Below are 14,070 nucleotides of genomic sequence, written 5' to 3' on the forward strand. Positions count from 1 at the left end.
TATATTTTGAACATATGTTCGATAATCCAAACTACCTCTGTACCAATTAGTTCGGATTATCGACGTACTACTGTATATAAAAACGTAACAATCATAAAACTGTTTAAAAATGTATATTTTTTAAGATAAATTAGTTCATAATGTTGATTTTCTAGAAAAACGGTACCCTGCAGCGAGGCTACGGTCTGTGACGTCACCAGTCGTACCGTCTTTGATCAACGACTAGTTTTGTATACTTATTTACGAAGTGTATTTGAATGTGTGCAGTTCTTTACGTATTTAATTAGTAAAAATGAAAACAAATAAGTGGTGTTTTGTTCCTTGGTGTGTAAATACCTCTAAAAACAATTCTGACAAGATTTTTATTACAGTTCCAGCTAATTTAAATCGTAAAAAGAAACGTAAAAAAGAAGTATGTATGTATATGTATCAATAAAAACCAAGCTTTTCTCTTGCGAAGATCACTTCTTTATTGTAAGTTATGGATCTTTTCCTAAATAAATGGGTTTTGATTCTATGATATGTTTTAGATTTAAGTTAGCTTGGTTATAAAAAAATAAATTATAAAAATTCTTAATACCTACAGTCGAAAACTTCGTATTTTGGACTTCTAAATATCTGTTTCTAAATATCCAGGCAACGAAATGGATTAGCAAGAAAATTTTTACAAAAATAAAAAGTACCTATATAGTTTATGATCTTTCAATTTGTCTGGGGGTTTAAAAGACTTGGTGTCCATAACATAGTAATAAAGTAGGTACCTATTTATTACCGACATACCCTATAAAACAGACATCATTTAAATTAGTAGGGCAAAATCTATGCAAATGCTATTTAAATGCATTAATTTTTTCGAATCCTGAGAAAACTAATAAATAATTTTGAACAATTTGAACGCAGAATTAAAGATTACATTATTACTGAGGGCCGAAAGTCCAGTAGAATAAACAAAAAAGTTTCTTTTGTATGAAATATTTGAAATTTAAAATCACACTAAATTTTCTCTTTTTTTCACCCCTGTACGTTATTAAAATAAACATTTCGCTACTCTGTGGTTGATTTATTTCTTTACAAGATGACAAGAAATCAGACACCATTGTTACATGTACAGTACGTAGGTTAAGGGAATCAGCTATTTTAAAACCTTTCATTTTATTTATTTATTTGTACCAACCAAAATAAATATGTCCTTAGAAACAGTCTATCCACTTTAAACTAAACAAATTCATCATAAAACTCCACGTTAGCCCTGATAAAACAATAAGAGAACAAAATACAAAATAAAATGACCTGAACTAACGTCAAACAGGTACCCAAAGAGAAAGAATACTGTGGACATGCCGACATGGCATGGCGCGCGCTGGAGTATACGAGTACAACTAGTGACGTCAGAAGCGTTTTCTTGAAATTTAAAATAATGCTAGATTTCTAATGAAGTTTTTTAATAGAAAGGCTTTTTTAATTTTCTTAATATTTTAGACAATTATTCCTAGAGTGTTTCTTAATCGTTTTACATGTTTAAAATGACTATTAAATTTTTTGTGAACATCCCTATTCACTTATGTGTGCCAGCAAACAAGGATTTTCACATCGCTTTTGACAAATTTTAATTGAAAATTAAAGGTCCCTTTTTTAAGTAAAAAATATATTATTTATTATTCCTGAATATGTTTGTTTCATTTATTTATAGATGCAGAAATTAAAATTGAACGTATTAAGGAAAACGACGAAACACATCAGAAGAATCAGTTGTCTTCATCAATAGGTATTGATGATATGAAGGTGAAAACAGAACCAAAAGATTGCTCAGGTGAGACAAATATTAAACAGTAATAAAGAAATGTCATGTAATTCTTAGAATTTCCTCTCTTCTTTGTGATCTCCTTTTATCAATTACAATTCAATTCTCTTTGCATCTTACAATTTATTACTTATGTTATACCCGAGTATTCATTTGGCTTTCGACAAATAAACATCACATCGTATCGTTAGCAAATGAATTAAGCCATAATTACAGTAATTAAGGTGATAATTAAAAACCGATTGTTATTAAAGTTAGAAAGTTTTTATTTGCAAAATTAAAATTCGACTGTGATAAGATACAAAAGTTTTATCTGCACAAATAAATAGTTACACTGTTAAATATTTCATGGAATATATGGCCTGGAATAGTCCAGGCAATCTCGGGCCATAGTGTGAGATGGGTGTACTGAAAAATGGAAAAAGACAATATGGTTTCCCTACCGACAACATCAAGTGAAACATTACTTTTTCAGCAAAATCAAGTGCTCTTTACTGAGAATCAAGCCAGAAGTCAAAATGAGCAGATGTTCTACAACGCCTGGTTACAGGAAAAACAAGAAAGAGAAAATCTACATATCGTCATACAACAAATGAAAATCCAAATAGATACCCTACAAAAGAAGATAGGCGAAGAAAAACAACAGCACAATGAAGATATAGAATATCGCACAGACGACGAAGAACTGAGTAAAGAAACGGAATGGATTCGAGTCCAAAATTCAAAAAAAAGGAAGATAAGCAACTCCCCAAAGGAAGTACAGCCCCACTCCCACCAACAGAGAAGTAAACCAGATGAGACACAAACGGCACGTAAACCACCACCAGTCATTATAAACAAATTGGAAAAATACGACACCCTAGTCAGCCACTTATCAGGTAAGCAAATATCTTATCAAACTAGCATGCTTGCAGGTGGAAATATAAAAATTAATGTCAAAGACGAAAATAGCTACAGAAACCTAACCAAGACTCTAAATGACACAAATCTCGAATGGTATTCGTTTGAAGATAAACAAAATAGACCTCTAAAAGTGGTTGCAAGAAAACTGCATCAAACTTGCCAAGTTAAGAACATAACGGAAGACCTAAAAAATAAGGGATATAAAATAGAAAACGTAACCCAATTACTAAGAGGAAAGGACAAATCGCCACTGCCACTTTTTGCACTTACTTTTAGTAAAGAGGAAAATACAAAAAAAGTGTATGAAATTACGGAAATTTTAAACATGAAAGTGACGATAGAAGCTTTCAGAAAACCGAATTTGATTCCACAATGTAAACGGTGTCAAGAGTACGGACATACACAAAATTATTGCAGAAGAGAACCGAGATGCGTAAAATGCATCGGAAAACATTTAACAAAAGATTGTAAGAAGCCACAAGATAAAGAACCCAAATGCATACACTGTGGTGGTGCCCACCCAGCTAGTTATAGAGGTTGCACCACTGCTATATCTCTTCAAAAATTACGGAACAAACAGAGACCTACAACCAAACTACAAAACAAGGCAGCAGACATGGAGAATCCTACGCAAATCCATCCAAGAGAGGTTAACCAAAACCAAACATATGCCCAAATAGCCTCTAACCAGCCAAAACAACCAGTAGAGAATGATCTCAATTCGATATCAAACATGCTACACATACTAATAGAACGCATGAACAATCAAGAAGAATTCAATAAAAAAATCCTAGAAAGATTAAATAGCATAGAAACTAGTAGACGATAAAATGGCGGAAGAGTTAAGAATTTTACATTGGAACGCAAACGGCCTCTTGCAACATCAGCAGGAGATGCTGTTTACCTTAAATAACCAAAAAATCGATATATGTTTAATATCAGAGACACACTTCACTAAACAAACATATATTAAACTGAGAGGATATCAAATATATCAAGCTCTTCACCCTAGAAACACAGCTAGTGGAGGAGCAGCAATAATCGTTAAGAGTAATCTAATTCACCTCGAAAGAGAAAATATAGAGACTGAAGCCATCCAGGCAGCTAGTATAAGTGTCAAAACAAAAAAATATGAAGTAACAATAGCAGCTGCATATTTTCCACCCAAACACAATCTAAAAAAAGAAAATTATGTCCATTTGCTTAACACGCTTGGAGAAAAATTTATTATTGGTGCAGACTTTAATGCTAAAAACACTGTATGGGGTTCAAGGTTAACCAATACAAAGGGTAGAGAACTACATGCAGCAATAGAAAAGATAAACGGTAAATGGCACTCAACTGGAAAACCAACATATTGGCCCACTGATCAAACTAAAATACCAGACTTAATTGACTTTTTCATTTCAAGAAAAGTTGCAACAAATTTTATGAAAATAGAAGAAGTTGATGGTCCCAGTTCTGATCACTCTCTAATACTACTCACAATCAGTGAGCATATAATACTAAGAGAAAATAATCCAACATTAACCAATAAGAGAACGGACTGGTCTAGCTTTAGACAGGAGTTAAGTTACAGAATTGAGCTTAATGTACCAATCAAAACTAATGAACAACTTGATGAAGAAACAGAGACACTAACCATAAATATACAACAAGCAGCTTGGAATAATACGAAACAAATTATAAGAAAAACCAAAGGACAAAATTATCCCAAAGAAATTCGAGAACTGGTGCAAAGAAAAAGAAAAGCCAGGAAGACATGGCAAAAAAGCAGAACTGCAGAAAATAAAAATATATTAAACAACCTCACCTAACAGTTAAGAAGGGAAATAGATTTAATTAAAAATGAATCAGTAAACCAATACCTAAATGATCTGACAGATGACCAAACCACTGACTACTCGTTGTGGAAATGTACAAAAAGAATAAATAGACCAACGCAACAGATTCCGCCGATTAGAAAAGAAAATGGAACATGGGCAAGAGATGGAAAACAAAAAGCAAATCTTTTCGCTTTATACTTGGAAAATGTATTCCAAAATAACGAAATGGGAAATAATCATCAAGCCGAAAACGAAGATGATCAAAGCACTGAAATTGATTTGAACAACACTGATCAAGACATAATAAAGCCTACTACTCCTAAAGAGGTTACCAACGTAATCAAAAACAATATCAATCCCAAAAAGGCTCCAGGATTTGACTTAATAACAGGAGAAATACTACAACAATTACCTAGAAAGGCCATCGTAAAAGTCACAAACCTTATAAATGCAGTATTCAGGTTGCAATATGTACCAATAACGTGGAAAACATCTGAATTAATCATGATTCCCAAACCAGGGAAACCAACCAACAAGGTAGAATCATACAGACCAATATCTCTGCTACCAATTTTATCCAAACTATTTGAGAGGATATTGCTAGCACGAATGCAACCTATACTCGACCACAGGGAAATTGTTCCTTCCCACCAATTTGGATTTCGCAATAAACATTCAACAATAGACCAAATTCATCGAATAACAGATATTATAGAGAGATCTCTGGAGGAGAATAAAATATGCTCAGCTATTTTTCTAGACATAGCAAAAGCATTTGACAAAGTGTGGCACAAAGGCTTGTTACTAAAATTAAAAAGATATCTTCCCATCCAATTTGTACATCTAATACAATCATATTTGGAAGATAGAACTTTTAGAGTTAAACAGGAAGGCGAATATTCAGAATTACGGCCAATTAAAGCAGGAATCCCACAGGGCAGTGTTCTGGAACCCATACTATATTTATTATATACTTGTGACATACCTGTTACAGAAAATATTAAATTGGCAACATTTGCAGACGACACTGCAATACTAGCAGTCGGTGAAACATTCGAAGAAACAACTAGACACCTGCAAAATGCAGTAAACAAAATAAACACCTGGAATAATAAATGGCGCATAAAAATCAATGAAGGGAAATCTGCCCATATCGATTTCACCTACAAAAGAATAAATAGTCACCCAGTTAGAATAAACAATAAAATCGTTCCGTACAAGAAAACAGTTAAATATCTAGGGCTACATTTGGATAGCAAATTAAAGTGGCAGGAACATATCAGAAAGAAAACCGAAGAACTAAAACTGAAGTACAAGAAGTTATATTGGTTATTAGGTAGAAGCTCACAACTTACAATCAAAAACAAAGTATTAGTTTACAAACAAATGCTTCAACCAGTATGGTCCTATGGTCTACAGTTATGGGGCTGTACTAGTGAGAGTAACTATGCTTGCCTTCAAAGAGTCCAAAACCGAATACTAAGAAACATAGTCAACGCTCCATGGTATATCCGCAACAAAGACCTACATCGGGAACTTCGTATAGCAACAATCAAAGAAGAAATAAAGAAGATTGCCAAGGGTCACGAAAAACGACTCCACAACCATACAAACAGGGAAGTGTTAGAACTTTTAGATAATCAAAACCTAGTCCGCAGGCTCAAACGCACCAAACCTTTTGAACTTGTGTGATAGTGATAAATCTATAAAAATGTCAGTTTCAATTCGGACAGTGAACCTAGCCACAACAGTGATGTGTGCAACAATAATTATTAATTTCTAAGGTGAACCGTTGGGAATACCTAGGACAGTACAGTAGTAGATTAAGTTAAATGTAAAATGCTGGTTAGTCTTAAGATTAGGTGCATTGTTAATTTAATAAATAATAAAAAAAAAATGTTATACCCACCAATTCCTACAATTCTGTGATCACAGGGTAAAAGTTCTTAAGTCAGAAATCAATGTATCAATAAATATGAGGTTGAAATATTTAGACCAGTGGTTCTCAACCTTTTTACCTAGGTAGGTAATCTGTGGTGCTAATTTTGGCTGTGTTTTTGCGTTTTGCGTACCACCGCACACATTAATAGGTACCACCAGTGGTAAACGTACCACAGGTTAAAAACCGCTGATTTAAAGTTTAAAGTATCGGCGTGTTTAATAGTATCGATTTTGGGGGCGACCCTCCAAATATATCTAAACCAAAGTGCATATAAATCGGCTCACCTTTAACTTTGATTTGAAACGTATGTTTCTCAGAAACTATTGAATCAAAAAAGGGATATACTGTTTGAAAGATAATTTGAATTTTGACAAATTTCTTAACATTGGTTCTTATCATTTTTTATCATAGGTTCGTTCCAAGATGCCACATTTGTGCGATCCCTTGACCCGTTACGAAATCGATTGGACTGTTTCAATGCGTAGAATCGCCCTTGAACGGTTTTATTTCGATCCCGAACCGATTACCGGTACGTAACTCTCTTGAACAACGTGAATATGTTGATATGTAGTTTGTTCGATGGTTAGAAATTATCATTTCTAACATTTTCATTAAACATCACTTCTATAAATCTGCAATCAACCACAAACAAGTCTGGCTAATTGGCTCTGCCAAAGCCATTTTTTAGGAAAAAAATCTTCCTCAAAATCGAATCTAACATAAAATCGCTGTATTCTAAATTATCCATATTTTTTAAATTAATTTGAAAAAAAAAAAAGAATTAATAGTTATTTAAAGAAAACTTAAGATTCACAAGTATTAATAATAGCGTGGTTATTATATTATTTTTCCTGTTTGCTGACGATTTAAAATTGTATTTGAAAATCGAGAATGATGGTGACTATCAAAAATTACAATCTGACTTGGATCGGTTGAGCTATTGGTGTGATAGCAACGGAATGGAACTTAATGTTAAAAAGTGTAACTTAATGGTTTTTGGTCGAAATAGAACTCCTACAAATCATATCTATACTATTAAGGATTGTCCTTTAGACTCTGTATCTCAGATAAAAGACCTAGGTGTTGTGCTCGATTCCAGCTTATCCTACATCCCCCATATCTCATCTATTGTCTCAAAATCACTTCAACCTTTAGGGTTTATCAAACGTTGTGCAAAATACTTTCTAAATATCCCATCCACAAAAGTATTGCACTGTTCACTTGTGAGACCTCACCTAGATTACTGTTCATGTGTTTGGTCTCCACACTATAACAACCATATTCTAGCTATTGAGAGAGTTCAGCACAAGTTCTTAAGATTTGTTGCATTTAAACAAAACCAGTGGGTTGATCAAATTAACTATTCTAATATAGAAAAGTCTCTCAACATAACTTCTCTCCAAATCCGACGCATGCATAAGGATCTCACAATGTTTTATAATATACTACACTCCAATAATTTTGGTCCTCAACTATTGGAGAAAATTAGCCTCCATGTTCCCAGTAGACAAACGAGGCTAAATCAACCTTTTTACGTTAGACCCCATCGCACTAACTACGGACACAACTCGTTCATGTCCAGAACACCTAGGTTTGCTAACCAATATTCGGAAGGTTTAGATTGTTATAGTTTTCCAAATGAATTTAAAGTTCAGCTTAAAAACTGTGTGTGATAACTTGATGTCCTTGTATTTTGTACACTTTTTGTTAATGTTTGTTATTTATTTAATGGCTGCAACATTAAGGATACTTGGGATCATAGCTACGAAATAAAAACTCGTATTGAAAAAGCCAGAAGCTCTTTTAACAGTCTTTAGAAAATTCTCTGCAACTTGTCTTTAAGTATCAATATACGCATAAGAATTCTTAGATGTTACGTCTTTAGTGTCCTCCTATACGGAGTTGAAAGCTGCAGCCTGACAGAAGATGCCATAAAACGGTTAGAGGCGTTTGAAATGTGGTGCTACCGACGTATGTTGAGGGTCTCATATATACACCACACAACTAATATAACTATTCTCCAGAGGCTAGGAAAAGACAAAGAAATAATTAACACCGTAAAGAACAGAAAATTGGCTTACTTCGGCCACATTATGCGTAATGAAAAATACCGACTGCTGCAGTTGATTCTACAAGGCAAGATTGAGGGCAGGAGAGGCCCTGGACGTAGACGTATATCCTGGCTGGCCAATCTTAGGAAGTGGACTGGTCTAACGTCAACTGATCTATTTCGAGCTGCCGTAAATAGAAGATGGGTCAATGTGGTCGCCAACATCTCCAGAAGATAGGCACTTTTAGAAGAAGATTTATTTAATGTTCCTAGTTTGTATGATTAAAATTTTTAAATTTACTTTAGGTTAGGTTATAAATTTCCTGTGATTAATGTTTATACTGTATTTTATTTGGGTGATTGCCCGTTGATAAATAAAATAAATAAATGAATAAATTATTGAATTGTCAGCTGATAGCAGTGACCAGTGACAATAATTGATATAGTTTCTGCTTGAAAGCATAATATCAAAAGCACCGTTTAGTTCCCGATTCCGAAACGGTACATGGATCGCGTGGAACAACACAGTGTACGATACTAATCATCGCTCATGTTTGCTAGGAACCCTTTTTTTATACTGCGCATGATGGGGCAGTGCGAAGGACGGTTTTTATGTCATTTGAACGAACCTGTTATAAACGTCAATAAACACTTTTCTCTGTTTATCGGTTGCTTTGCATATAAATGACATATGACAAGTTTATAAGTAATCATATTAAATTAAGAACATTAAATTATCTTTCAAACAGTATACCCCTTTTTTTGATGCAAGTACCATAATTAGTTTCAGAAACAAATATACTTCAAGTCAAAAGTTTGAGGTGGGTCGATTTCTATGCAAGCAAATTTATGTTTATAGTAAGTGTTTAATAAAATTATATAATCTAGACCAGTGGTTCTCAACCTTTTTGGGTCATGTACCACAAAATACTTTTTATTTATTTTTTGTACCACCTAACTGAAATAACTATCTAGGTAGGTAATCTGTGGTGCTAATTTTGATTGTGTTTTTGGGTTTTGCGTACCACCGCACATATTAATTGGTACCACAAGTTAAAAACCGTTGATCTGGACATTTCTTAGATACGTTATCGAGAAACAATATTTAAAAAATAGTATTTACTTATCATCAGAAGTGGAATTATTTCTTGTTCTTGACCCAGGGATTTTTAGGTTTTTATAGTAGTCATGAAACACTGGATTTATTAAATGTAACATGCTGATTGAGTCTGCTTTTTTCTCTTTACTTATTGATAAACACTCGAACACAAATCCGAAACATACATCAAGAACAGAGACTTCTAGAAATCCCAGATACATGCCTGGGACAAAGAGCACCGAAAGATACATCAAGAAAACCACAGTTACGATACAGGTTACACAAACATATAACAAAAAAATCATAAGTCAGAATTTTATATTCCTAAGGTAAAAATCCGCCGTCAAATTCTATTCAACCACACGCATGCATTTGCCTACAAGATCGAGGCCAAGTATGTCAATTTTGAAAAGACAACCTAATAACAGCTGATTGTGGAAACAATATTGCGAAATACTATCTCTAACAACGATCCAGACAAAAATACAGAGAAAAGAAGTTACGAAAAACAACTTCAAATATTGAAATCAGAAATTGAGGCTGCAGTAAAAAAACCAAAATTCAGGAAAGCAGAAGGGAAGATGGAATATTACAGCTCAGACACTCAAAGAAATGGGAGAATTAAGGACAGGGGTAAACTCACGTTTCTTCCTGTATAAAAAAAGGTTCACCGACAGATTGCAGTAATTAGCGTACAGTAGCATTGATATCTTACGCGAACAAAGTACTTCTAACATCAGTTCTCTTATCACAAATTCCCCAAGAACAGTGCGGATTCGTCCTAGGAAAGTTTAATATAGAAACATGGTTGTGCTTTGTTGACTACTCCACAGCCTTCGATATCGTCCGTAAAATGGGATAAAATGTGACATAAACTTACAGAAATGGGTACGCCAAACATCTAATCTATTTATGCAAACAATACTGCTAATGTAAGAGTTAATAATATGGTGTCGAAAAATTTCAAATTAAAATCTGGAGTTTGACAGGGATGTATAACATTCCCCATTTAATTCAATATATAGTGAACACATTATGCTTTAAGTTTTTGAGGAATGGTAAGGTGGAATAACTATAGGAAGAAGAAAAAAAAACCACGTTATGCTGATGTCACTGTTATATTGGCGTCTTCACCAGAAAAACTGGAACAAGTATAGATAGGCTAGGCATGGTGGCAGAATATGGTTTGAAAATAAATATACAGAAAACCAAAGTGAGGATCATCGAAAGATTAAGAAACAACCAAACAGAGACAAGGAACATGGCAGGTTACAAAGTGGTCAGACAATTTAATTACTTGGGCACCGTTATTACTTACAGTGGAGGATGCGAAGACTCACAAAACTATGGAAGAATACTGACATTATAAAAAAACACAAAATTACGCCTTGTTCGAGTACGATTCGAAGCGTATAATGGCAAATTAAATGTGGGTCTACCGCAGAATGTTGCGCATACCATGGACCGCACATTGCACAAATAATTCAATACTAGCAGAACTACATAGAAACCAGACTCACCACAACTATCAACCAAACTATACTGAGATATTTTAGACATATAACTAGAAGAAGAGAAGGCATGGAACGAATGATAGTTAAAGGCGGCGTAGCGGGCAAAAGATCCAGAGGAAAATCTCCAGTATGATGGTCGGTCCAAATAAAGGACATGCCTGGTTACTCATTCTCCGAAGCAAAACAGCAGGCACGGGAGACAGATAATTTGACAGAAATAGTCAAAAAAAAATTCATGACGCCACTATATCCTTATGAAGGAGAAAAGATAGATCCATTTTTTTACTAAATTATTCTTTGTGAAATTTTAGATTTTTTTTATTATTTTAACTGAAGGTACAGAACTTCAAGAATACTCCATGAAAATTTCAAATTGATCGGACCAAAATTACCGTAAAATCGTTGGTTCTATGTGAGTATTGAAGATAAAAGTTGTCAAAACTTTAAACGCGTTTATTCTAACTCAAAACGTACTCTACCGATCCACCTGAAATTTTTGCATAGATATTCTATAGACATTTCGTGAGGTAACACTGTCGAGATATTTTTTGTTTTTGCTTATTTTTTGTTTAGCAATAATAAATATTGTTTACGACCTGGCGACACACCTGGCATTGCCTGGCAAGTCAACAAGAAGCTGTACTCGATATAAAGGGTGTCGGGTGTCCCGAAAAGATTGGTCATAAATTATACCACAGATTCTGGGGTCAAAAATAGGTTGATTGAACCTCACTTACCTATATACAATAGTGCCCACAAAAAAAGTTACAGCCCTTTGAAGTTACAAAATTAAAATCAATTTCTTTTCATATATCGAAAACTCTTAGAGATTTTTCATTGAAAATGGACATGTGGCATTCTTATGGCAGCAGCATCTTAAATAAAAATTAAAGTAAAATTTGTGTACTCCATAAAAATTGTATAGGGGTTTTGTTCCTTAAACCTCCCAAACTTTTGTGTACGTTTCAATTTAATTATTAGTATGGCACCATTAGTTAAACACACTGTTTTTAAAACATTTTTGCCTCTTAGGACTTTTTCGATAAGCTAGTGTTTATCGAGATATTTTGAATATTTATTGAATCCACCACATATTTGTATATGGTTAAGTACGATTATAGAGACCTATTAATAATCTGAAAATGTATTTATAATTTACATTTTTAGGTATATTTTGAGAAAGAAGCCACATCTCGATAAAAGGTGACTTATCAAAAAAAGACTAAGAGGCAAAAAAAGTTTTAAAAACGTTGTGTTTAACTAATGGTACCACAATAATGAAATAATTGGAACGTACACAAAAGTTTGGAGGCGTTTAAGGGATCAAAACCCCCATAAAATTTTTATGGGGTGGACAAATCTCACTATAATTTTGTTTTAAGATGATCCTGCCATAAGAATGGTACATGTCCATTTTCAATAAAAAATCTTTAATAGTTTTCGAAATATTGAAAAAAATCGATTTTCATTTTGTAACTTCAAAGGGCTGTAACTTTTTTTATGAGCACATTTGTACTAAGGTAAGTTAGGTTCAATCGAACTATTTTTGACTCCAGAATGTGTGGTATAATTTATGACCAATCTTTTCGGGACACCCTGTATAAAAAAAACTCCCACGGAACGTTGGAACAGCAGGCCGACTGAAATAGAAAAATGTTACAGAAAAAGATAAGAACTGAATACGGGAATCAACGCAACGTGAAATAGCGAAATTTCTCTCGAAATTTGTTATTTATGACCCTTAAGCTAATACCAAACCCTAATTTATTGGCTCTTTACCATATTTTTTTGTCCTGAAAAGCGTGGATCATTTTCCGATGAACTGTCGGTAAAATGAAACAGTTCAAAGAGATTTAACATACAGGTACTAATACGTTCCCCTTTCAACTACGCTAGAGAGCTGATACGATCAGTGCGGTGGTAATTTTACACTATGTAGTGGTATAACCACGTTGTGTTAAGTGTTTTATCATTTTATGAATTAACCAACTGAATAAAAATTCTATCGCCTACACTGGTGGTGTATCGACCTTACTCTGGATCCGACCGATTTTATCAAAAATGTAAATATTTATTAATTTTACAGTACTTTGGGGTGCCAACTGTGTTCTCTCTCCTTTGCACTTTTATATATTTTCTATATCACTTTGACGACGTTTAAATTGGTAAACCGCTTCAACACGTTTTTCAACGCGTCGTTCCGTCGTTGGTCCGAATTTTGTTTTTTATTATTCCAAACCCTGCTTTTCCTTCTCGATGGTTCCAGTATATCGGTCCCAAGTCCCAAATAGTATTTATAGAGACAATTTAGTTGAAGAGGATTCAGTTATAATTTAATCGTGTCGCATGCTTTTTATGGAATATACAGGGTGCGCCAAACCTCTGGTTTTCTTTGATTACGGCTAAACGATGGGATATACAAAAAAATGTTTTTAACAAAACTAATGTATATCGAATTTAAAATTATTTTCGATTATACAGGGTGAGTCAGAGCGACGGTACGAACCAAAGTTGTGTTTTTTTTTAAATGGAACACCCTATATATTAGACCATTTTTAAATATAGTTATTAAAAATATGAAAAATTAGTATAAGGTCTTATAGGCCTAAAGTTAATTATTTTCGAAATATTTACATTTTTATTAAGAAAAATGGTAATATTTATAGGGCTGTGGATTATGTTTCCAAGGTAATAAAAATTTAAGTGGTAAGTCAAAGTTTTTATAATATAGTGTCATTTTTAAATAATTTAATATATTTTACTTATAGCCATAAAATATACAGTGTGATCACTATTTGCAAATATAAAATTTTCTCATTTTTTTAAAGGAACACCCTGTATATTAGTATTGCATTTTGTAGTAAATATTACAACCTTTCTTTTGTCATAAGGTTGTATGTACATAGCATGTTTGGTTTTGTAAATATTTAAAAAA

The 14,070-nt window shown here is 33.5% G+C and overlaps 1 protein-coding gene across 2 annotated transcripts in view; it reads left to right on the top strand.

The window, feature by feature from the left end:
* LOC126884547 (zinc finger protein 271-like) overlaps positions 1 to 14,070 on the top strand; it is a 29,193-nt gene that overhangs the window by 7,146 nt on the left and 7,977 nt on the right. The window contains exons 1-2 of one of the 2 annotated variants that reach the window (XM_050650504.1): positions 1,725 to 1,810; positions 2,277 to 2,679. In XM_050650504.1, the coding sequence (XP_050506461.1) occupies positions 2,328 to 2,679 (352 nt within the window). In that variant the 5' untranslated portion in view covers positions 1,725 to 1,810; positions 2,277 to 2,327. Of the gene's footprint in view, positions 1 to 1,690; positions 1,811 to 2,276; positions 2,680 to 14,070 lie in introns of those variants that run through there. The other variant, XM_050650503.1, reaches the window with a different exon arrangement.

The sequence above is a fragment of the Diabrotica virgifera genome, chromosome 5 (genome assembly GCF_917563875.1).
Source record: "Diabrotica virgifera virgifera chromosome 5, PGI_DIABVI_V3a".
Classification (NCBI taxonomy): Eukaryota; Metazoa; Arthropoda; class Insecta; order Coleoptera; family Chrysomelidae; genus Diabrotica; species Diabrotica virgifera.